At 43.3% G+C, this 26,529-nt stretch overlaps 1 protein-coding gene across 1 annotated transcript in view; it reads right to left on the bottom strand.

The window, feature by feature from the left end:
* Nucleotides 1–21,019, bottom strand: part of MYO5A (myosin VA) — a 92,266-nt gene extending 71,247 nt beyond the window's left edge. Inside the window, exons 1-3 of the mRNA XM_069866734.1 lie at nucleotides 20,934–21,019; nucleotides 3,719–3,829; nucleotides 2,080–2,251 (exon numbers count right to left, since the gene is read on the bottom strand). Coding sequence (XP_069722835.1) covers nucleotides 2,080–2,251; nucleotides 3,719–3,829; nucleotides 20,934–20,960 — 310 coding nt within the window. The 5' untranslated portion in view covers nucleotides 20,961–21,019. The remainder of the gene's footprint in view (nucleotides 1–2,079; nucleotides 2,252–3,718; nucleotides 3,830–20,933) is intronic.
* Nucleotides 21,020–26,529: the final 5,510 nt, after the last annotated feature.

The following is a 26,529-nucleotide window of genomic DNA, read 5'->3' as shown; positions in this document are numbered from 1 at the left end:
ATGAAACTCAGACTGAAAACCCCAAACAAGCTCAGACCATGAGACTCCAGTTGCACAAAAGCCCTTTCACAAAGCGTTCTCCCAACAGGAGCTTTGCCGTGGGGGCATTAGGGAGAGAATGTCTAAACAGGGGGCACTGAGGTGGTTTCCCAGCCAGGATAAGAATACGCAGCCCCAGCTGGGGCTATTCAGGGAGGCCATGGTGTCTCCATCATTGGAGAGACACAAACACTCAGATACTTCAACTGGTCCAAGCCCTGAGCAACCTGAACTAGTCAGACCTGATTTAAGTAGGGACCTTCACCGAAGACTTCTCAGAGGTCTCTTCCAATCTAAATTATTCTGTGCCTCTAGTCGTGCCTCCAACTGCATGATGGGATGAGACGTGGCTATGAATCATCTCCCACTCCTACGAGAACGAACGCTGGCTGGAAGCAGAGGGTGGCAACGTCTGATTCAGTCTCCTGTGGTCTGGACACTGCTGAGAGCAGGATTGGGAGCACATGCACTCTGCTGAGCACCCACAGATTAGGAATAGCTGGAGTGAGCAAAATGTGGCAGGACATTAATGCCTACAGTCAGTCCATCACAACATGTTTAACACGCTGAGTTGCCTTAGCTCTCCATACCCATCACCATGGATGGGGCTGAAACAGTGACCAGATACAGGAAAATTTGAGCCATGGCATATTCCACAGGCAGGCCAAGACAGGACAAGGTCTTCAGCTGCAAAACACAAATTCCTGCTGCAGATACCTGCAGCCATAACTGATACCTGTCAAGGGCCACCTTCCAACATGACTTCCCTACTCTATAGTTTGCAAAACAGCATCAAGTACAATGAAATTATAAACAGCAAGTCTAATAATACAGGTCAACATCAAGAAGGCTCAGTAGACTCCGGCTGGCAATATCAAGAACTGGGACTGCCCTACAAATGTCTGATTAGAGACAAAGTTAAACTGTATATTAAAAAAGAAATCACAGGGCATGTTTTCTGCTGGCATAAACTGGGCTACAATGAATATGCCAATGATAATTTGACTACATGTACTGGAAAAATGTGTTCTCACCTTAATCAGACACATATGGGAAAGAAATTTATACTGTCTGGTTTCTAGCAACACATCGTCATATTATGGTTTGTTTTACTCAGATTAAAATGTAAAAAATCCACTAATGACTTAAAGTATTCTTTATGCACCAGCACAATGTCCAAACACAAGACAAATATTTGAAAAATTTACACAGCTTAAGTATACTGAAATCTTACATGAAAAGTCAGCAAAGCTGACTAAGCACTGAGATTTAAAGAAACACATGCACATAGAGAAAAAAGCCTAGAAGTATGAAATCTAAATTTTAAGCCTAAATTATCTCGCAATGTTTTTTTAAAACAGAACTACTCAGCTGCAATTTTGCACATATAATGAAGTGATTGTTAAAGTAATTTCTCCCCATTCTGGCCATTTGAAAATATCAGAGGCAATTACAGCTTTGGGTAACCTCTACTGTGAGTTAAATTATATTTTAAAACCAAGAGTGTTCTTAATTGTGATCAGACAAGCACTGGCTGATGCACTGTTACAAATTCACTCCTTTAGCTGTACTGATTGGAAAATATAAAAAAGAAAATAAACTGCTATCTTCCATACAGTGATGGAGGTGCTCAGCACAAAGGCAGTCATAGCTGGGGAATAAATCCACCAAACAGAAAGGTGAGCCTCCTGTATCTGGACCGGGTGAAGCCCTCCTCCAGCCCGTGCCTGTCTAAGCAGTCCTGAGGGGAACACCAGCCAGCCAGGAATCGCACTGGTAAGGTAAAACTGCTGAAGACACATTTTATAAGCAGAGTCTGTTGGGAAGCCAAAGGAACACACACTGGAGTCGACTTTCTCTGAACCTTAATACTTTCAAGACTACTTGATGTGCTTAGCAACCACAAACATAGAGACTTCTGTAAGAACAGCCATTGAAATGACTTTAACTTGAAGGCAGACATATCAATATAATCAACTTTCCTATTCCTGCTCTAGGGCATTCTCTGTAATGATTATGGTATGAAACAACAGTACTTGCCACAATAGGTATAGATTAGTTTAGAGTCTATAAATCGAACTTTGAGGTTGTGTAAAACGGCTGGTTCGTGGAGATAACTGAGTGCTGTGAGGTCATTTTCACCAACGAGTATGTCAGGGTTTCGCAAGGGCGGGAGTTCCTTCGTCTTCGGATCTAGGCAAAATTCTATGTCCTGAAAATCAAATGGAAACAGACGCTGAAAGAGTTGGTGTTTAGGTTTCCTCATTCAGTCCCTCCAACCATTCTTCCCAGCAAAAGACATCCAAGTTAGAAAAACATAATGCAAGATTTGAATTATCTGGTGATTTGAGTTAGCAGCTCTTTCTCCAAAAATGGCTTTTAAAATTTCCCAAAAGGGTTTTCTATATGTATAACAGGCACCCATAAAGAGATACCATTGTTTTAGACTACTACTTGAGCAAATCGCCTCCTTTTGCTGCCAAATCTTTTCATTACATTAAAAAAAAAAAGTTAGATCATAAAACTAATCAGGTTTTCCATACTACTTTCCTCTGGAGCGGAACAGACAGAGGAAGCAGATGCCCATCAGTCCCATCATAGCCAGCTTCATATACAGCAAAATGACATGAGAATGTTGGCAGAATCCCATCAAGAACACAAACTGAAAAAACGTTACTTAAAATTTTACAGATACAAATTAACTTCCAATATGGATGTTTTAATAGCATCTTTCTCTACAACTAACATCACTTTATTTACCTGCTATTGCCTTGTCCCCATGTGATGTGACTAAACTGGTAAACACTCCCATTCTACTACATGCAATGTGCGAGTGTGCAGCATAACCACACAGCCTGGAATATGGGCTGGGGGGGAAATTAATCTTGCCAGGTTAAAAAGACTTTACTCAGCTTGACACATAAGAAATATAAGTGAGTCCAAGACTGACATTCAATCAAGTAAGATATTTTATTTAGAAGCTGTTCTATATACACCTGAAATTCTTTCTACTTCACTGCTACGTAGGCCTGCACATTAAACTAGGATCTAAGCTGTTCACTGGTAAGAAAAGAAGAAAAACAAATATCTGACCAACTGCAGTAGATCCTTGTTTTCCATTACAAGATCTGGGGAATCACCATTGTTACATATTTAAATTAAACATTCACTTAAATGGCACGGAAAAAAATGAACAGGCCTTCACTAGAAGGGTGTGAGCTTTTCATAGACTCTTCATCATTTCTCCACACTTTATTTAGCATCAGTTTTGTAATGCCCTTAATCCTTGCCCCTTTTTATCTTTATTAATCTTCTGTTGATCGCACTCAACCTAAAAGTCACAGTTCTTTCTCTGCAACACTGTTCTCACTGGAACACCAAACCCGTGTTATAGGATTAACAGCGTAAGTGGAACAAGATGATGCAATTGAACATAACAGGCAGTTGGATAAAAGCACCAACTTTATTATTTTATTTATTTTTAAAAATCAGGTATAATGTATTTTTGTAACTAAATAGTATAATTTTGACACCAAAAAAATACTACTGGTAATCGGTGGACAAGAGTAATTGCACACACATAAATAAGGATATATTATGATGGTACAGCTTCCTGCATTGAATACCTCACTCTCCAGTTAAGAACAGCAATTAGCTTATGAACAATATGCAGACCTACCTTGCCATCTTCAAGTCGAAGCTGGAGGACTTTATCTCCAGGTTTATAATCTTTGAGAAGTTCTGCTGACTTCCAGACCTCTTCTGGATCAGGGATCCAAACCCTCGCATACTGCAATATGAGAACAATAGCAAGAGATCAGTGACTTCTAGTTGCAATATAGTTAAATCATCAATACACAAGACACCAAAACCTTTTTTGTCTTTTTTAAATGCATGTTTAACAGCCAAACCCTTAAGCATGAGACAAGTTAATTAGCACATCTGAGGTGAATAAATCATTTTATTGATAAAAAGCTACATGAGCTTAGTTTTATTGTCTACACAGAAAGAAAAAGGTGTTTTCCATGAAAAATAATGTTCCAGGATAGACATTTAATGCTGAAAATCTAAAACGATACAGATCTGTATTTTCAGAGAGATAAAATTCAGCTATCAAAGACATTAAAGTAACTCTGCTGAGTAGGTTCTAAATGCATTTGTAGCATAACATATAGATTTTTTTGCCTTTTTTTCACCTAAAAGAACACTTTGGCACATCTGTATTAATTCAGGCAAAGCTACCTGATCTCAAGTACAAAAAGCTCTTTCCTTCAGAGTTGCAAACAGGGCAAGTTTTAAACGCATTATCTCCAGAATGCAAAAAGAAAAAACCTGAAAAGCTTCAGTAGAAAAGGCCTGCAAATAATAGAAAAAAAACCACAAACAGCAAACCAGCATTCCTGTTAATGACCCAAATGTTATTCATAAAAGTTACTCAGGACAAATACATTACTTTTTTTCTTCTTTTGAAATAAGTGACAATGTAATGTTTACCTCATATTCAAGAATCAATTAAAGGTATACAGAAACCATCTAGTTAATTATACAGTTGGGTGTACATGCAAATGCACACATATAAAACCAGCTCTTGAGTAACACAAGGAAAAGGCTATGACAGTTCTAATATATGAAAGTTTCTAAACTGATGCTCTTGCAATGCCTAGAGAGCCCTGAGATCATCCCACACCCACAACCTCTGCAAACAAAGCACCTTTCTGGCTTTGGAGGTGCAGCCATGTTACAAAACATTCTCAATTCACTCACTTATTTCAAAATAACTGCAATGTTTTTATCAAAGCACGGCATTTGATGGCAGAGAAAACTGCATTTGGTCATACAGCTTCATCACCTGGTCTTACACAACTGATTTCTGCATAGCATTTTCTGCCCCAAAGAATGCTGCAGGTGGGTTTTGGTTTCCTCTTATCAACCCAGTTTTCCCACTACTTAAACAACCGACTACTTGTTTCTACTAGGCATTTTTTGAAAGACCAAACTTCGTATCGCTTTCTTGTTTCAAGACAGGAAACAATGAAATGTGTTCAACCAAGGCAGCGAATTGGGCAACAAGACCTGAGGAGCCCCAGCTCCTGGCCAAGGAGAGGGACACGCACCCTGCCAAGCTGGAGGCTGCCGGGGAGGCTCAGTGCCTGCAATTATTTCAACCTTCACAAAGCAATTTGCTTCCCATACCCCTCTGTTCAGTGACACAGACAACAGGATTGAATTGCACCCTCAGCAAGTTTGCAGATGACACCAAGCTCAAGTAGCGTGTGGTTGACACACCTGAGGGATGGGTTGCCACCCAGAGGGACCTGGACAAACTGGAGAAGTGGGCCCGTACGAACATCACAAGGTTCAACAAGTCAAGTGCAAGGTCCTGCACTCTGCTGAGACCCCACCTGGAGTCCTGCATCCAGCTCTGAAGTCCTCAGCACAGGGAAGACACGGACCTCTTGGAGTAAGTCCAGAGGAAGCTACAAAAATGATCAGAGGAATGGAACATCTCTCCTATGAAGAAAGGCTGAGAGAGTTGGGGTTGTTCAGCCTGAAGAGAAGTCTATGCAAAGACCTTATTGCAGCCTTTCAGCATTTAAAGGGGGCCTACAAGTATAATAGGAACAAACCTTTCAGCAGAGTCTGTTGTGGTTGGACAAAGGGTAACGCTTTTAAACTAAAAGAGGGTAGATTTAGACTAGATATTTTTTCACAATGAGGGCAGTGAGACACTGGAAAAGGTTGTCCAGAGAAGGTGCCCCATCCCTGGAAATATTCAGGGTCAGGTTGGATGGGTCTCTGAGCAACCTTAACAAGCTGAAGCTGTCCCTGCTCACTGCACGGGAGGTTGGACTAGATGACCTTAAAAAGTTCCTTCCAACCTAAACCATCGTATGACGCTTCTCAAGAGCAGCGCACGCAAGTAACTTAAAACAGACTAAATCGATTGCTTTTACCCTCAACGCATCACAGCCTTTAAAGCGCTGCTGCTGCCTTCATCTAGAAAGCTCCTGAATTCCTGAAAAGATTATGCCGTACATGTAAACCAATTCTCTCCACAAAGCAAGAGGAGAAAAGTAATGAAATAAAGGATTATAAATTCATTTTCATTGTTTCCACTACAGAACGCATTATGCTTCCACACCTTACTCTTCACGGGGTGTTTACGCCAGCCCTAAGAATCTTCTTTCTACAAAGACAAGAAACTTAGTCCTTTGTAGTAAATACCTGGTCATGTTTTTTTTCCTTTGACTTTTATTAGTTTCAAATGTATTTGGTATAGTTTTCAGTACAAAAACGCAGTATTGTTTTTATTATTTACATACCCTCTTCCCCACTCCTCCAACAGATTAGAATACAAAACAGCAGTGGACACGGCAAAAAGGCAATGGAGCAGCTGGGAAACTAGCAACAGAAACCGTGGTTTGGGGACTTGGACTATTTGTTTCTTTTCAACCCTGACGTATCCACAATTCGTAGGCTAAGAAACACAGTTCGAATTAAAATGAAGGTGTGTGGTTCCAAGTGTATGTGGCAATGTAAATAACATCAACACAAACTAAAAATCAAAACCCTGCCAGAAAGCAAGGAAGTTTTTACTTTAACACAAAGAAGCCACAGTGTCAGACGCAGCTGAAGACCAAATACAAGCCACACACTCTCCCCCTGTGCCTCAGCTACAGCTGCAGTTCCCCATCCTCAATATTTCTAATGGGATATTGCTGCCCTCTCATCAGAGGAACTAACAGAAAGCAAAGCAAATGTAATACAAAAGAGGAAAGGACTGTCTAGCAAAACAGGTTAGCAGGCTGGTTTCCTCTAGGCTACATAAAGAAATGTCTCCTGATGTAAAAAAAAAGGCAGCAGCCTTGGAAGACAGAAATGCTATTCACTTCAGGCAGCAAATGCTGTGTAGCAGTTTCTAACTATGTGATCTATGCCAGCATGAAATAGGCACCTTTAATTTATTCAGCTGAAACTGTACTTTTCCTACTGTCTAGAGAAGGGAAAGAGAAAGCAGAAAATAGATCACCATAGAAACTGGGTTACTATAGACAGCTGAACCTTTCACATGACTTACCCCTACAGATATTACAGTCACCCTACTAGCACTAAGCTATAGCTTTTTGTCTCTAGCATCATTCCTGAGCCTTAACTCTCTGCCAAAGAAAACACCTGGTAAAAAGAACAGGTGGGAGGAAAGAGGGAGATGCTCCTAATTATAAACACTGAACCATATCACAACATTCTCACCTCGTTAATTTAACAGGATGATTTGTAAAATCAGATTTTCACTCTATGTTTTATATAATCGGTTGACGTTAAAATCCCATTGTGGCCCAGCCTTTAGTGGGATCCAACCCTACAGCAGAAAACAAAGCATCACCACTGAGAGAAAAAGGACCAAGAACTCTCTCTTCGAAAATACCTTACACTAGCATTCCTACTATTCATCTCTCTTTATTTACTAGTATATAAAATCAAGTTTATGACTACATAAAAGTAAGACTAAAATATGATAAACTTCTAGAGACACTGTCTTACAAATCAGCCTTCTAAAAAGAGAAGGAAATTATAGCCTAAAATTGACAATAAATTCTAAAATTCTTGCACTGAAATTACAATAAAAATGACAGCAACGATCAAATTAACTTTACGATCAATGAATATATTACTCTTTGTAATAGTTCAACGCAAATCTCGAACCACTAGAATAAAACTGCTGACAGGGGAGGTAGCGGTATGATTTACTGAAAGAAAGGCAGTGAATGAAACTTTAGGTAAATATTATTACCATTCATGTCACTCCAAGCTTACCAACAGTGTCACCTGCATTCTACACTACCCTATTGATTTGGCTTTAAAAAAAAACTTAGCTTTGCTATCCAGGTAATAACTTTGTACTTTGTTTGTGGGTATGTTTCTGGGTCAGCACTGATGACTTCTTCCAAACCTCATTGGAGACAGAGGACTGGAAGAGGCATGTGGAGGAGATGCAGCCCATTCTCCTCCCCTACAAGAAAGCCACAGCATCATGCTGGCACTCTGGACCAGAGACTGCAGCCAGCTGTCATTCACAGGACCGTCGCTTACTCTAAACTAGTTTAAAAATAATCAGAATAAAACTATAAGCCACACAGGTGAGATACCCTTGAATTCAGAGGAAAACCAAATAATTAAATGCATACTGATGGGACTATTTTAAAACTTATTTTCTTACCTAGATTCTCTGCCAGCCTCAGCAGGCTGATGTAAAAAATCCCACCACCTCCAAAATCACATGGAAATGTGGAATCACAGAATCACCACGTTGGAAGAGACCCACCGGATCATCGAGTCCAACCATTCCTATCAAACACTAACCCATGTCCCTTAGCACCTCGTCCACCTGTGCCTTAAACACCTCCAGGAAAGGTGAATCAACCCCCTCCCTGGGAGCCTGTTCCAGTGCCCAATGACCCTTTCTGTGAAAAATTTTTTCCTAATGTCCAGCCTAAACCTCCCCTGGCGGAGCTTGAGGCCATTCCCTCTTGTCCTGTCCCCCGTCACTTGGGAGAAGAGCCCAGCTCCCTCCTCTCCACAACCTCCTTTCAGGTAGTTGCAGAGAGCAATGAGGTCTCCCCTCAGCCTCCTCTTCTCCAGGCTAAACACCCCCAGCTCTCTCAGCCGCTCCTCATAAGGCCTGTTCTCCAGCCCCTTCACCAGCTTCGTTGCTCTTCTCTGGACTCGCTCCAGAGCCTCAACATCCTTCTTGTGGTGAGGGGCCAGAACTGAACACAAGATTCGAGGATCGCTCTACTTTGTTCAAAGAAGGACAAGCTGGGCTGTTGCAAGGCAAGGCTTAGTGATAGCTATACAGTGACTCTAAAAGTGTGCAGAGCAGAAAAAGATGCAGTAAGAAGCGTTCATGTTTTACCGGTGGATCAGAAAGCTATTTGTACTACCACAATTTCACACAATAAGAAAATATAATAGGAAATTGCATTATTCTTTCATACCTCATGATTCCATCTTAGATCACATGCAGAAATCAGCAGACTATAATAATTATCGAATGAGACCATATGACTCATAAAGCCTTCTTCTGAGATATTAACCTCTTGAAGTACTAATTGACATCGCTTACAGAACAGAATTAGCAGCGCAAGCGGCTCAGCAGTCCTATCAGCAGTAAAATAGTTTTCTACTTCCCCTCTGCAATCACCAGTACTGCAGGAGATACAGCTATCTTTACAGCTTAACAGCTCTTTAGATAAGAACTGAAAGAGTTCCTTGAATTACCCACATCCTAAAAAGAAAAGAGGAATTTCAACCTATAAAAAGCTTCCCTTGTTTCTCAGCAACATCTACCCATACAAGTGAACTTGAATGATTTTCACTTCTGCAGATATCTTCTATTTACTTATTTACAGACAGACTCAAAAAACCAGTCTTTCAGGCATTAACCATGAAAAAATTACGAGAGATGTTGTCCCTCTCTCTTTCAAGAGTTACCTTGGTTTTGGGTAGGAATAAAGCAGCTCATTAATGTCTGGATCAAAGAGACACTGTCAATTCTGGCAGCACCAGATGAAGGAGACAATGGAATAGCAACAGCTGGTGAAAGTCAAAGCCAAATCTGCCCAAACCCATTCAATGTAAACCAGTTGCTAACTGAACACGACCACCTGGAGAGAGCAGGCTGCATTATTAGGCTGGAAAAAGAAAAATGTCTATGCTAGCAAGGCATATCTATGCAAAATACAAACTTATCAGAGAAGGATTTCCAAGGTCTTTGATTTCCTTGGATGGGGTTGGTCTGAAAATCCAATTTGATTCTATTAGAACCACAGAGAGTGGTGACCCAGGCTCTGAGCTGCTCTCTAAGGCATCAACTCTACAAGCTCACACACTTCTGACACTGGCTTTGCAAATGTGGGTCAAAGTGCCTGCAACACTCAAAGTCAGGCAGGTGAAGGACACGCACAAGGAGTCTTCATCGCAGCTTACTAAGAAAAAAACCTATAGCATTTGAGTGTATTTCATGTACTGTATAAATACCTACTGCATCTGCATCCTAAGAATATAAAAGCTTTTTCCGCTCCCCAATTCTTTCCTTCCTGTTTTTAAGCATTTTTATAAGGCATTTATTTTATTTAGGGCCTGGTGACTTTAACAACAAAAAGCTTGCACGCTGTTTGCCAAACGTGCTTTGATTGTACAAGCTTTCTAAGGGAAACTATGCCCGAAACAATTTAAATTATCGTCTGTAATGTTTGAAAAAGTCTTCTTGTATCTCCAGATCATATGTAAAAACTTTACTTACTTCAAAACTTGATTAATAAACTATTATATTAATAAGCTATTATTATATACTTGGCTATACAGTCTTCACCTATGTCAGAACCAAGAAAACGACCAAAGATATTCTACTTACTTTGACAAACATGTAGTCTAAAACATCCGTTTCCATCCCGTATCTCTTGCAACACAGATTCTCAGCACTTTCAGAGGCAGTTGGAGTTTTCTTCCCAGGCAAAACAGGCTCAATCTCCATTGAAAATATTTCCATATTTCTTGTATTGGTGTACACTAACTCATAAGGCAACTTGAGAATCTCTCTCCCTCTGGTTTCCTCAGCAAAACAACTGAGGTCATCTGCTTTAAAGATACTTATGAATAACCCATAGAGTCTGCAGAGAGTAACGTGTGACAAGCCATGCCGGGGCAATGAATTCCCTCATTGTTAGACCAACCCATAGTATTTTTAGTTTATTTCTCTGGCTCTACAAAGAGCAAGAGTGTCCTCCTGTAAATCACAAAGCAATCGCAAAATTCTCTTGTCTTGTGATAATCAAATGGAAGAACTCAAGGATATCATTGGTAACTCAAGGAGACCATGATTTTTCATATCCATTGCAAAAAAAAGAGACCATATGGGTAAGGAAGTCACTCAGATGAAAAGCATCTGTTCTCTTTAGGACTGTCGAGCTAGAAAGGCGCAGTTCACATCTAACTACAGAGCAATCTTAGGAAAGTTGACACAAGTGACAGGTTGTATTTGTGCCCTGCGTTAACTCCTCTAAAGACAGAATGAGAGCTCTTCAAAGCAACACTGCTTTAGCCTTTAGATCTAATTTTAAAGCAAGGGCTGTCATCAGACCACAGTGTAAGTAGCCTAGAAGGGTCTGCTCTCAACCATCCGCGTTGTCTCCTAGAAGCTAAATAAACTCAACAAACCACTTCTGCTAATTACCAGCTCTAATTCTATGGGAATTACCCTGACAGCCTTACCTACAGCCACACCTGAAGCAGGGTTAAAACACAAAACTGAAGACATGATGAGCAACGAGAGGAAGGCAAGAGCTTTCATGATGTTCAGGAAATAACCACAACTTTCACCAAGGAGGTAACTCAAAGACAACCCTGCAGGTACAGATGCCTTCTGTTTTCCTGACTGCTTCTTCAGTTTAATCTTTATCCTGCTTGCTCAGACCATTCATAAGCATGGTGATTTCTCATTCATACTTTGCTTACTTGATTATTTGATGTTAAGTTTGCACCTTCTTCTCTCTTAACACTTTAAGAAGCTTTATCCCAGACTTGAGTACCTCCACACCATTATTATTCAGGGGAAGATCTGTGATAAATCCTGCTATTGTCCCAGATTAACAGGCCAAAGAAATTAAATCCATGCCACTGAGAACAGATGGTGTAAAGACACAAGATCTCTGCTTTTGTAAATAATCCATTTTCACCTTCTTCAGAATTTGCATTAAAATTCGAAGACACTCCATTAAAAGTTGGGTCAATATCTGCAATGCACAGACATTCAGAAGAAGTAAAGTCTATAAATTTTGGTAGTAAAACTTACTTTACTACTGTGCTTACCTTCCAGCAGCTTAGTGCCTGGGATTCAGCAAGAAGGGCGCTCCTCTAACATAATCACACCAAGCAAGCATCTTCTTTTTGAAAACAAAAACAAGCCACACACAAAACCCACCAACCTTTTAGCCAGCACTGAACTTCTTTACATTTTATTTGTATATAACTACCCCAAGATAAATAAAAATAAAACTACTAAATACTGTAAGTAACAAAGAGCAGGCAACAAAGCAGCTATAATGTGACAGGAAAGGCATGGGTTACGACCTGGATCGCCAGGAGCAAGAAGACCCCAAAATCATCAAGATCTTCAGCTTGATAACTGGTGCTTCTGACATTTGTCCAGTGCTGGGTAGTTCAGGCTTATCCATCTCACACACTACTTCACCTCAGGCTGCTGCCTGCAGCAAAAGGAGAAAGTGGCCTGTGCTAAAAGCAGATGAGTGGAATTGTTATCTCCCTGAGAGGGTGGGTGTCCTGAAAAAAAAGGAGCTACTCCTGAAAATACACTCTTACTACTAAATAGTGCAATTGCGTTTTAAGTAGACAGGTCCTAACTTACTACAACACCGTATACACAGAGCTTAACATAAAGAACTTGATGAGATGATGTCCCTAGGACAGGTTTCCATTTGTTTTCCTGCACAAATTATTCTGAGCAGGTATACAACAGTGAAGTTATTTCCCAGCAATAAGAGGAAATAGAGAATCAAAGGCCCAGTCTCTCAGATTTACATGCTTTACTTCAAAGCATAAAATTAAGCAATGGAATTACTCATGTGGAATAAAAACAAATCTTTGCAGGATCAGGCTTAAGCAAACCTAGGGTTAAGCAAAGCCAAGCAACACTGAGAATGAGGAGGAGGAAATGATGCAGTCCTAAGCAAACGGTGGCACAGAATGCAGCACCGGCATGGGCATGAAAGTGCAGTTATCTGCCAGGAAAGTCACTAAGAGACTTGCTATTTGTGTCGGTAAACGAGACCTTAGCAACCCAATCATACAGCCCTCCATCCTGGATGCAGCTTGAAAGTAAAGCCAACAAAAGGAAAAAGTTACCGTACAAAGAGCCTTTGAATTCCAGAGTCTGAATTTTCTCTGTCTCCCACGACCTTTCAATAACAGGTTGCATTTTGTGCCTAATGCATTTCTAGTTACCTAAACGTTTTGATACCAATTTAAACCATTCAAACTCTTAGAAGCATCACCCCCAAAACAAACCCATGCACTTGTTGTGGTGTATCATGAATGGGCTTATGCTTTAGGAAAATAACCTAAGTAAAAAGTTACAGTCTAAAGAAAGAGCCAAAGTCACAGACATGATGAAAATTCCCAAGAATCATGGGTTTATTCTGACCTTAAGGCTGGATTTTGTACAGCAAGAACCACCCAGTATTAAGGGAAAACAGAAGGTTCTTCCTTGCTATTTCAGCAGCAGAGAAGATGAGCAGAAGGTGCACGGCTGCGTCAATTTGTTTGAGTAGTTTGCTAACGAAGCAGCAGCAGGAACAATAGCCTTGCCCAAACGCCACTTTCTGGCCCAGGGCCCAGCCATACAAATATCCACTATCAGAGTCAAGCACGATACACCCAGTAGTAAACACCGCTTCACTACAGGGAGCCCAGAGATAACCTCTGTGCTTCACGCCTACAAAAGAAAACCCAGCCGAGTACAGGAGTTGAGACTCTGCCCACCCCTAGCTTTATACAGGCAAACTAAGCTAAGCTGATTTTTATTGAGAGGCATAAACCAAACCACTGCCTCCTATCAGACCAGCTCCTGCTGCTTGGCAGCACAAAGTGAAATTGGGTCCATCATCACCCCCTTGGCCAAGATGCCTTTCACACCAGCAATGTCTGCACTTCTGCTTACATACCCATGCAGGTGTCAAAAGTCCCAGCAATATAAACAAGGCTTCAAAAGGTTTGTTTTGTGTATGGTTTGTGTTTTCAATTCAAGGAATGTGGAATCCTCAGCATAAGAAGGATATGGAGCTGTTGGAATGGGTCCAGAGTGGGCTAAAAGGATGATCCGAGGGCTGAAGCACCTCCCGAGGGCTGAAGCACCTCCCGTATGAGGACAGGCTGAGAGAGTTGGGGCTGTTAAGCCTGGAGAAGAGAAGGCTCCAAGGAGACCTTAGAGGGACCGTCCAGTACCTGAAGGGGCTACAAGAAAGCTGGGGAGGGGCTGTTCACAAAGGCTTGTGGTGACAGAATGAGGGACAATGAGTATAAACTGGAGAAGGGCAGATTTAGACTAGACATAAGGAGGAATTTCTTCACCATGAGGGTGGTGAGGCCCTGGCCCAGGTTGCCCAGGGAAGCTGTGGCTGCCCCATCCCTGGAGGGGTTCCAGGCCAGGCTGGATGTGCTTTCACAGCCTGGTCTGGTGGGAGGTGTCCGTGCCCATGGCGGTGGGGCAGGAACTGGATGGGCTTTAATATCCCTTCCAACCCAAACTATTCTATGATTTATGTCCCTGTAGGACACCCCAAGTGGCTGGCTCCTCTGAGGTTGCTGCAGAGGCTGTTCTGACCTGCCAGAAACGCAGACACCATCCCACTGGTACCCACAGGACAGCAGACTTGCCAGCAGCACAGTGCTTTTCCCTCACAGCAGAAAAAACATCTACTATTAACCTTCTGCTTCTTGCTTTTTTTTAATCCTATTAAAAATAGATCATCCAGAAACAGTGGAACCTTGTGATACTAGCGGTTTCTGTGACTTCCTCCAATTCAAGTGGTTCAATGAGCAATTTCAATAACAAAAATGCTTTCTTTAGTCCTACAGAGATTAAACAATGAATCTCGTTAAAGAGAAAGACAAATTACTTTGTTACTAGAACACACGGAGAGGATTAAACTCCCAGAGGCCCCACAAAGAGACCCTAAAAGCCAGATACATCTGCCTGACCTGCTGCCTATCCCTTCCAACTCAACCTCAAGCTCACCAAAAGATAATGGTGGTCCTCACACACATTTCCTGACATAGCATGAGCTCAACAGCACTTTATCTGATCATTTATTTATCTAAAAAACGACATAATCCATTACCTAAGCCATCTGGTACATGCTATAAAACTACTGCAGTAGAAACAGACTGCAAATAACCAGTGACAGCCTGATGCACAGACATTATTATTCTGCAAAGATTCCTGATGGCCATTTATGGGGGATCCCATATAATCCACTAATATTATTATGGTAAATGTTTTATCATGACACTTGAAGAATTAAACAAACAAGATCAATTATTATAAATGGGGCCTTCATTATTGCTCTTCACACATAACGAAGAATTCACACAACTTTCAAGAGCAGGTCTACATCCAAAAACCAATTTATTTCTTTATTACAGAAATCTACGCTGTTCTCTCCCTCAAAAGTAGCTCCCAATGGTGTTAGACTTTCAGCGTTTCAGGACAGACCCTCCCAAAACCCATCTGTAAGCTGCAAGAAGCTTTCACAAACAGCTCGCTGCCTCTCCAGCCTCACCGCCCTGACCAGGGTGGTATCATTTCCTCCTTTAGATACACTTGGTGCCCAGGAGAGCAACGCTGGCACAGACTGGGCTCTGACTCAAACCATCACTCATCCTGCTTCCCAAGGCTCACAGTTTCTTTAAAGAAGAAGATAGCGTGCTGGCATGTCATAAAAGTACCATTGGAAAGCTAAGAGTTTTTCCCATTTCTTAGGCTGCTGTGGTTTACATCCAAATACAGGAAACTCCTTCTTTTTTTACAAAAACATAATAAAATCTCAAGGTTAGGTTGAACCAAGTATCGTTAGACTGCTGGGTAATTATATTCTGGCACCTTCAGTTTAAAGGCAATAAGAATAAAGTTGATGCCCAAAGTTCTAAGCTGCCACTGGCAGAGCTGCCATCCAGTTTATTCCAGTGACACAGCAGGTCCCTTAAGCAGAAAAGCAACTGAAATATCCCCTTTTCTGCTGCTGCATTAGATTTTTGGAAGAGGCAGAGATACAGTTATAAAACATTGTCATATGCAGATGTAATCGCTCGCCAGTACACATCTGATTTCTGCAACAGCATCTCTGCTCCGAGCTGCACAGATCTGCCTTGAACAGAGCAGGAAACCAGAGCTGTGTGTTGAGATAAAGGACTCTCATCTCTGCATTACTGGGCCGCCTGGCTCTGGAAGAACAAAATAGCACAACTACCGAGACAACTGGTTACTGTCTAATGTTTAGAACCCACTTATGTCACATGCAAATAGTTTGAACAATATTGAAGCAATATTCAAGACTATGTAGTAGGGCAGATTTTTTTTTTTAACCTTCAAGAAAAGCCAGCTTATAAGCACAGAAGTTTGGAAATACAGTTCTGTTTTCTCTCTTATGCTCAGATTGTATGTTTGCTCTATTTCCCATTAACCAAGAAGAGCAATCTGCCTTCTGCCATTTTCGCTTGCAAGGGCTCCGCACAGCTGAAGGGGAAGACCAAGTTTACAACACTCTGGCTTCCCACCTGAAGCAGCTGCCTGCAGACAGCCCCAGGAAAGCAAGAAAGGGCTCCTTGCAGTGCTGGGGACTGCACAAATGGTTTTTTGTTCTATGCAGTTCCCTCTGATGCTTCCCTAACTCAATTTACTGCCTATAAACCCTCAAAGTGAAACATTTTGAGGAGAGAGCAGCAGGACAGGAGGAATTTCTTCACGATGAGGGTGGTGAGGCACTGGAAGAGGTTGCCCAGGGAAGCTGTGGCTGCCCCATCCCTGGAGGGGTTCAAGGCCAGGTTGGATGGAGCCCTGGACAGCCTGGTCTATTGGAAGTGTCGCTGCCCATGGCAGGGGGGTTGGAACTGGATGGGCTTTAAGGTCCCTTCCAACCCAAACTATTCTATGATCCTATGACTAAAGGTCAGCTACTGAGTTCAGCTTGTCCAGATCACGTTCTCCAGCAAAAACTCTTTTATCAGTTCCTCTGTGTTCAAAGGAATGTCTCTACTTACTTTAACTGAAACCATATTAGGTCCTAAATTAGCAGCAAGCTAGATGGAGCTACCTGCCCCAAACCTCAAAGGTACTGGAAAGAGAGGAACATTTTGGTAGCAGTAAGAATAAAAAGAAAAGAAGGCCTGACTGAAGGGATAATAAATAAGTAAGCGCATTGCACACAGCCACACAAAACCAAAACAGAAATCCCAAGAGGGCAAAGCAGCATGGTGCTCTGTGAAAGCACAGTACAAAACAAAAACAACTCAAACCCAGGGGAAAAAAGGATGGAAATGGAGAACAAAAATGACTAAATGATGTCAACTCTTCACTGACTTTAAAAGAAGTGGCATAAACACAGTGTCACATAGGTTTTGTTAATTTTCATGTCCAGGTGATGAGAGCATGTGCTGGGGCTCGGTTTGACGCACCTGGAACTCACAAAGCTGCTGTCTAACACCAAAGGCAGGAGAAGTCGGAGGAGATCCAGGCCTAGGCAAAGTGTTCTCACTTGTTCGCAGTTTCCAAGGAAATTAGATTACACTAACAAAACCCGATGCGTGGCCTAGATTGTCTGTACCAGACTTTTAAGGGGCAGCAGGACTGGGTATATATCTGTTGTTGAAAATACGGATCAGCTACATCCAAATATCACTCAGCAGGACAACAGTGATTCACGAACACATCAAGACTCTTTGTTTCCAAAGTCAAAGAACCAAAATTTTCAGAAACAATCTTACAGCAGGACCACCAGCCTGCGAATGACAAACGTCCAATAGGGCGAGTTCAAAAGAGCTCACAGGCATAATATTTTAAATAGGAATGCCTGGGAGATAACCCACGGAGCAGTTTTAAACTGCTGCACCCAAAAACTTAAGCCTGGAAGCAGAGCCAGTCACCAAGCACAGGAATACAAAGCCCAGCGTGGTCCGGGCCCATTGCTCACAATTAGCTTGTGAGTGTGCCTGAGCCAGTCAGTTACCTTAAATCGAAATTTTCAGATCAGCTACAAAGATGTGTGATAATAAAGCTGTCTATATGGTCACCAAGTTTGGATACACACTCGGGTGAATCAAAGGAATAGGATTTTCATAGGATTGGCACAACTTCTTCTAATATGTACACTGCTGGTTTCTAACAGCTTGGGAGAATAAGAGTTTCTTTATATTTCAAGGACATGTGGTTGGGACAGCGGGTGCTATTTTTCCACTGGCATGCAAAGAACCCAAATTTGAAGGTTTAACAGTGCATGTTATCAAAACTAGACACATTGAAACGTGCAACAAGGTGGCCCATTTCTATAAACAACAGCTGGAAATAAGATGACTTGTTTCTCCCATTCTCTGACCACATTTGAGATGTTGATAACTTGTTTGCAACACTGGTCACCTAGCCATTAACATTATTTTAACAACTTTTGTTCCAAGTGACTAGCTGAACAACCCAGGCAAGCAAGGATGTGGGTTTCCAGTGGGAGAGAGCAAGAGATCTGCTGGTTACTTCACTTCAGAACACGCACAGTCAGCAATGATGCGCTGCAAATTCATACCCTACTCTGCTTGCCAGCAGAATATTTACATCAATACCACACGTTACGCATTGATGCTATACTGGAAGCTATGGTACTTTAAGCAGCTGCCCCAAATGACAATCCTGACTATAAAAAGTTGTGAAAGTTGCTCTTTCTGCACCTACATACGGCTCTAAAGAGGACAAGAGCAGCCTGTGGTGTGAGTAAAGCACGAAAGCAATCTCTCTGGCCTTCAGTGAGTCCCTGCTGGAGGATCATCCCTGCACTCGTTTGAGTTTGCTCTTTTTACCACTGCATGCTATGACCTTAACTTCATTGTTTACGCTACTTAATCAAGGCTGAGATACTGAGTGATTTAAGCAGCATGATGGCTTTACCTGGGGAAAAAGCCAGCAAAGAGGGAAGCCAGCAGACTGTCTCTCTTGAACACTCAGCAGCTTTCCTGTCCCTGTCCTTGGGAATTACAAGGGGTCCCAAGCTTTCCATCGCCATGCGCTCCCAAAACAATAGGACATCCACATTTTTGAGGCAACTTCTGACTAAAGGACTTAACCACTCAGGGAAGTCAATTTAAGGTCAGACGCAGTTGGAAATATATATAAAAAAAAATATTTCTGAACAACTCTTCACGGGGTGTTTTAATTCCATAAGAACATCCACGAAGAGAGATAAATCAAGAGTACTTTTCCAGAGTAAGTCCTTACAAAGAGAACATCTATTGGGCACCTGGGAACAAGTTTACAGTACCATTGCTCTCTTGACCAGAATGCTAATTTTCACCCCTTTCTCCAATGACAGTTAACAAAGATGCTTTTCTGTGAGAAAGCAAACGCCAAGATGCCTCATATCAACGGAGGTATTTAGCTTACTTTAGGGGTGTAGGGATGCACCCCGCTTCCTCACATTCAACCTCTCCCACAGAAGAACACAATTCAGATACAGTCAAGCCTATGGAAAGCACTGTCCAGTTTGATTTGTTCTGATGCACAGTAAACATGCTGCCCACTGCATCCCAGCGGGAGGACCCTGCAAAGAAGGTGAACCATTCAGGCCAAAACAAAGGCTGTTTCCTTTCCTTTCTCTCCTCACACAAGGGGCCAGACCGGGGGGTAATTGCAGAGCGTTTCATAAAGTGGCTCAAGGACCCCTGCCTGGGCTTTGACAAAACACACATTGACCGTGCAACCTCTTTGAAAGAAGCGTTTGAATTTGCCACGTTGCACTGCAGCGCTCAGTCCTGGTGACCCCAGCGATCCCTTCTGCCCTTAAAAACCTGTGGTCTGTCATTCGCTTCAGGTTTTTGCATCAGGACAAGGCCGAGCAAGGAAAACAACCCATTGCTATAGGATAAAAGAATCATCTCCACAGCTCTCGGTTTGCAGGCTTTGCCATCATCAAGATGCGCAGGGCAGGAACTGTTTCCGGGTAGAAAGCGATGAGATACTAACAGAGGACTAAAAAGATTAGAAAAATGTCTGCTTAAAGAGCATATGAGAGTCACGCACAGCGTCACTGCCGGCTCCTGAACGCCTGCCAAAGGAATATACATAACCTCGCGTGTATAATACAATTTAAAGGTGCGGCGTCATCAGAAAGGTTAGTTTAATATCGAAGCATCTATAGGGCAGGAGGAGTTTTTCTACAAGGAACGGGATGGTATTTCGGAAGGAGCTCACTGAACCGCACAGCACCGACTACTCCAGCCCCAAGCGCCTTCGTGTCCGGTTGGGCTTGATGATCTCAAAGGTCTTTTCCAACCTAGGGATTCTACGGTTCCCGAGACTCACGGGCGGCGATGGACCCCAGGGATGCGGGAGCATCTCGGGGAGAGGGGGTGGGACCTTCCCCCGCCCCGGGATGCGGGAGCAGCGTGGGGAAAGGCAGCGGGAGCGGAGCCTCGGGATGAGGGAGCATCTCGGGAAGAGGCAGCAGGAACTGAGCCCGGGATGCGGGAGCATCTTGGGAGGAGACGGTGGGAGCAGAGCCCTGGGATGCGGGAGCATCTTGGGAAGAGACAGTGGGAGCAGAGCCCGGGATGCAGGAGCATCTTGGGAGGAGACGGTGGGAGCAGAGCCCGGGATGCGGGAGCATCTTGGGAGGAGACGGTGGGAGCAGAGCCCTGGGATGCGGGAGCATCTTGGGAAGAGGCGGCAGGACCTGCCCCTCCGTCCCCCCCAGCCGGGATGCGGGAGCACCGTGGGAAGAGGCGGCAGGACCTGAGCCCGGGGATGCGGGAGCATCTCGGGAAGAGGCGGAGGGCTGCGGGAGCATCTATGGAAAGCGTGGCCGCACCCCCCTCCTCCTCCTCCTCCTCCTCCTCCTCCTCCTCCTCCTCCTCCTCCTCCTCCTCCTCCTCCTCCTCCTCCTCCTCCTCCCCCGCCGGGATGCGGGCCCGTCTCGGCCACAGGCGGGGCCGCCCCCCGCCCTTCCCGGGGATGCGGGATCATCCCGGCAAGAGGCGGCGGCGATGCCTTCTCCCCCCCGCTCCCCGGGGATGCGAGGCCGCGCCGGGAGAGGCGCGGGGGCCGCGGGGGCCGGGCCCCTTACCTTGGTGTAGAGCTCGGAGGCGGCCATGGCGCGGGCGCCGCGCGGCGGGAGGCGGGCGGACCCTCAGCCGCCCCGCGCCATGGCGGCACCTGCCGCCCTCAGCATTGTGGGAGCGGCGGGCGGCGCCGGGGGCGGGGGCTCGGCCCGGGCGGGGCGGGGGTTCTTCGCTACCTAAACGAAGCGGATTGAGCGTCCCCGGGGGGGTTTCGTTGCCCCCCCCCCCGCCCCGACGGCAGCGAGGAATCGGTCTGTGCCCGGAGGTGTCCCGTGAGAGCGCCATGAGGCTCAGCAGGGCCGAGTGCAAGGCCCACAGCTGGGTCGGGGCGATCCCCAGTTTCAGTACGTTATGGGGGATGATGTGACTGAGAGCGGCCCCGCGGAGAGGATTTAGGGGTGCTGGTCGATGAGAAGCTCGACATGAGCCGGCAACGTGCGCCCACAGCCCGCAAGGCCAAACGTGTCCTGGGCTGCATCAAAGCAGCGCGGCCAGCAGGGAGGGAGGGGATTCTGCCCCTCTGCTCCTCTCCGGGGAGACCTCATCGGGAGTTTTGTGTCCAGTTCTGGAATCCTCAACATAAGAAGGAGATGGAGCTGTTAGAACGGATACAGAGGAGGCTACAAGGATGATCAGAGGGCTGGAGCAGCTCCCATACGAGGACAGGCTGAGAGAGCTGGGGTTGTTCAGCCTGGAGAAGAGAAGGCTCCGAGGAGACCTTATAGCGACCTCCCAGTACCTGAAGGGGCTACAAGAAAGCTGGGGAGGGGCTGTTCACAAAGGCTTGTGGTGACAGGATGAGGGGCAATAGGTATGAACTGGAGAGGGGCAGATTTAGACTAGACATAAGGAAGAATTTCTTCACCATGAGAGTGGTGAGGCTCTGGCCCAGGTTGCCCAGGGAAGCTGTGGCTGCCCCATCCCTGGAGGGGCTCAAGGCCAGGTTGGATGGACCTTGGGCACCTGATCTGGTGGGAGGTGTCCCTGCCCATGACAGGGGGTTGGAACTGGATGATCTTTAAGGTCCCTTCCAACCCAAACCATTCTATGATTCTATGATTATGTTAAGGAAATTAATTAGCTTAAGCAATAATAAGAATAGTAAGAATCAAATCTTGGCTAGCTTGCAGTTAGAAAGAATAGGATTGAAACAGGCATTTAGCTTGTTTACTAGTTGAAAAAAGGAACAAATCAAGTATTGAAAGGACAGTCCTGCAGCAGGAAAAAAGGAGAGACTTAAGCTCACAAAAAGGACACAATGAGGAACGATATAAGAGGCAAACAGAAGACACAAAGGAACTGTGATGTACATACAGGACTGGGTGATAAACTATGATAATAAGTTCCCAGAAAAACAATGGACATGTAACATATTCCCCAGCATCTATACGGATATATATGTTTAACCAGTATAAAAGTCATGTAACCAGTCTCAGTAGTGGGACACATTAGGTGGGTTACCCCATGTGTACCCTGGCGCTGTTTATTAAAAAGTTATCTTCTTAATTATCAAATTGGCATTGATTATTGAGTTTGGCTTTTCACAACATCACTCCCATCACTCATCCATCATTTTTCTGTCTGTATTTCCCAGGTGCTGAGCTTTTCCCTTTTCTGTTTTTTCTCTCCAATTGTGTTCCCACCATTCAAATTGTCTACAACCTCTCCCAACTTGATCACATCTCGCTCACCCAAACCACTGCTGGAAACACTGAAGAGATCCGGGCCCAGCCACCAGCCCCTCAGATAAGCGAGTCCAGTTCTCACCAAGAAATGAAGTTACACCTCCTTGAAAAGTTTAACTTCCATGTCAAAAGGGAATGTAAAACATAATCCACGTCCTGGCTAGGTCTTAAGATGGCAGCTCATCTGCTTATGTATCATTAATGAGTGTTTTTACAGCTCGTGTTATTGCAAGAGTTTTGTTGACAGTAGAACTGAAGCTATTACTGTCTCTCTGTATTGTCCTTTCTCGCCTCGAGAAGGCATCCAATGGATCCAAGCGATCCCAAATACAAAACAAGTGTGAAACAGTTATCTTTTGCTACACTCTCCACTAAAGTGCTCTGACTTTTTAAGCAGTAGAATCTCTGCAGAATTCAACTGTTTAAACAACCACGCTGTATTCAGCTGGCAGTATCTGGATTCCCCCTGAAACTCGGTGTGACTGATTATCAAAGAAACAAACCAACCTGCTCTACAGAGAAAATGAGCCATGAAAGAGATGGGTGACCTGCACAAAATCATTCAACTTAGTAAAAGCCAGAAAGAAAAAGCAAGCTATAAACACTCCCAATAAACACTAAAATCTAGTTGTACTTCACTGCTGCTGTATGAAGGTGAGGAGATGGAGAAAAGAGCAAACACAAATCAAAAAGACAAATAGTTAAGATGAAAATACAGAGCCTTACCTAGTGCTGTTTGTATTAGATGCAGATACGTGGTCTTCTCAGCCAGTCAATCAAGGTTAGTAAAGTCAGAAAAGAGCTTTTAAAAAGAAAAAAATGAATCTTGCTTTTGCTGGGAGAATTCAAACTCTAATGGGAAATGAATTTAAAAAATACCTCCCTTCCTACAGTCTTTCCAATACGCTGAGGATTCCCAACCAGGATTACTGGAGGCTCTCTCCCATGAACAGACCTGGACATTGCTGGCAGTCCTACAAGAAGCCCAGAACTGGTTCCTGCGAATTGCTCTCCAGCTCAGGGTGAGATTTTTGGCTAAGAAGTTTGCAGCACAGCTGCTCTTCACACGCACACCCAGGTAAAACAGAGAGATCTAGACTAAAGCTACCGGTCATCTTTAATGTGTAACACAAGAGTCCCGTGGGATTCATTGAAGAGTGGGATCACCTACCTTTAACAGGCCTAATCTAAGAATCTGGATGTATGAACCACAGAAACGTGTTTTGTTTTCTGAAGGGACCTAAACCTCCCCTCGGGCTGGATGCTGCTTCACAGGCGACATGAACACCTTTTCTTCTGGGTCATATCTATTCTAAAGTCAAAGATATTCGTTTCAGGAGTTCACTTGGACTGTGGATTACTGTAGGAGCCATTCACAGCTGGAGCTCAGGAGCCAAATGTAATTATAAGCCCCAGCAAAAAATAGATATCCCAGTCCAAAATATGCTATGATTTGACACAATTTGCATAAACCAGGATTTCAAATCTGTCATTAAGGACAGGAATTGGGGGCACAGAAAGTTGCCAAGAAACCACCTGTTGGTAACGTATCTAGACTATTTAATTATTACTTTAACACGCATCTCCTGCTTCAAAACTTTGCTGGCTAGATTTTAAATGCCCTTCTATCTTGCACAGCATCTTTTCAAATAGATCATTTATGGCATTCAATTTCAGAGCATATATCCCAGGGTATTCCCGATGAGAATCAATGGCTGATGTAGCTCAGACTGTCCACGTGCAGAATTTTATATTGAATTTGAAACATATATATATATATTTAAAAAAAAAAAAAGAAAATAATCCCTCCATGAATTGACATTAGTTTATGTAATTTTTTTCAGAAGTGACAGCAAAACATCTGTCCTATTTTTTTTTAGTTATATCTATGTTCTGTTTACATCTGTGATCCGTTCAATCATAGCAGGAAAATTCCCTTTTCAATCAGGACTTTCTATTCTGTTGTGCCGTGCTGTGTTGCAAGTGAGCAGTAGATTCTCTGCTGGCCAAACCAAGAAGTGCCATTAGAGGCACAGAAATATCTACTGGTAACATAAGGAACATGAGATGGTTTGTGTTTTCCTTCAGAAAAGCATCTGTATATTCAATATGGACCAGCAGTTTAACTCCAGGGGGCTTTCATAGGCTAAAATCCTACCACCCTTTCCTATGTTCTCACACTGCAAGGATTGGCTTGTCAGTTTTAGCTGTAGGAAACAATCATGTCTGGTTTCAGCCAGTACTCATTAAATTGTTTCTAGTTAAGAACTCTGAAACGCAACTCAAGATATGTAGAAAGAGTGAAAATTATGTACCATGTATGTATTCTCCTGGCAACACTTGGGCTTCACTTCCAGGTTTTGGGGGCTTATAGGAAAGACAAAAGCTTTATAATTAACCTCTCACGCAGAAAGCTTGTCTTGATCCATCTATGCCTACACTAGGAAGATTTCTCATCTTTGGAACATCACACACATTTTCTTTTCTATGTATTTGCCAGATTTTTTCAACTACCACCTGAGAATAGACCTGAAGTTCAGAAGAATCGACAGCTCCCACTCTCGCATTAAGGAATCCTTCTAATTTCAGCCATATAATTTGCCTCCTAGAAAATGTCACACATGTAAAAAAATCCAAATCCTGTTTCTTAAGAAAAACTCAAAAGGGTTTGTTTTTTTACCTCAAACCCAGTAAGGCAACAACCCTACCACACCGACACAGACAGAAGCACCAGCAGAGGTTCTATCCAGTCTCCGTGGAGAGAGGATTGCCAAGGGAAGCTGATAGCAAATCCAGCCACATTCCTCTTTCAATAAGAGCTACACTGCTCTGCAATAAGGTAAAAAAACTAAACCCAACTGAAATCCGTTATTAAATTTAGAGATAGTAAGAAACAAAAAGCACTTTGCCTTTCTATTTCAAACCAAACTCAAATAAACATCCATCTGAAACAGGTGGAGGCTTTACCAATATTTCCCAAAGCAGTAAGTAAACAGAATTCTGTGCCTGCTATATATACATGAGAATATTTATCATTCACATGTATCAAGCAGCATCCTTGCTATAACAAAGATGTACTGCCTGAGAAGGACAGGGACAATTCAGTCATCTGCCCCTAAACTAACCTTTTTCAGTCACGGCAGTTAACCTTAAGGCTCTCTGCCTCCATGCTAGTATTCCAGAGATGTTTTCACGATAAATTCTTAGGAAGGAAGAAATTACTTGAATACACATAGAACTTTGGAGATTTCAAGTTACTCTGGATCTAGAGAAGCCAGAGATTAGAATCAGAAAAACAAAGATTTGAATCTGAGAGTGGCTTGCTTGTACTAAGGCAGGGATAATCAAACCACACATTCAGCCCAGCTGCACTTTTAAGTTAAAAAAACCCCAAACCAATAGAATAAAATTCATTCTCTTTGCATGTTCCTCCAGTCTTTTCTTCCTGACCTCACAGTAAGGCCCCAGTCATCAAATAAACAAGTTACTGCAATCCTGCATCCCTCCCCAGTAACACAGTCACGTACTGTGAGCCCAGGCACTACATGCAAAGCTTGTCTGAGGCAGGTCTGGGCAACCACAGCCACCTCAGCTCAAATTACAAACGGATTTGCGAATAACGCTGTTATTTAAAGGGTTTGTCTTTGCCCAAAGATTGATGCCACCCTCCTTAGAAAGTCAGGTAAGTTACTTTAGGTTACTAATGCTGGTGTTAACACAGCCTTTGCACAGCCTCAGCATGGTATTTAAATATGTTACTTAAATTGGACATTTTTCTCCTCAGTTTGTTAGAGATGCAGAGTACAGAGGGTGATGCTATGACCTTGGCGACTGAGCCAATTGTGTAAATATACCAGCTGGATCTTGAAGCTGCACAAAGATCAGCACCTAAGTCACAGCCGGAAGATGAAATCAG

The sequence above is a fragment of the Phaenicophaeus curvirostris genome, chromosome 12 (assembly GCF_032191515.1).
Source record: "Phaenicophaeus curvirostris isolate KB17595 chromosome 12, BPBGC_Pcur_1.0, whole genome shotgun sequence".
NCBI lineage: Eukaryota > Metazoa > Chordata > Aves > Cuculiformes > Cuculidae > Phaenicophaeus > Phaenicophaeus curvirostris.
Note: the sequence above shows the minus strand (reverse complement) of the source record. Positions and strands in the feature narration are given on the sequence as shown.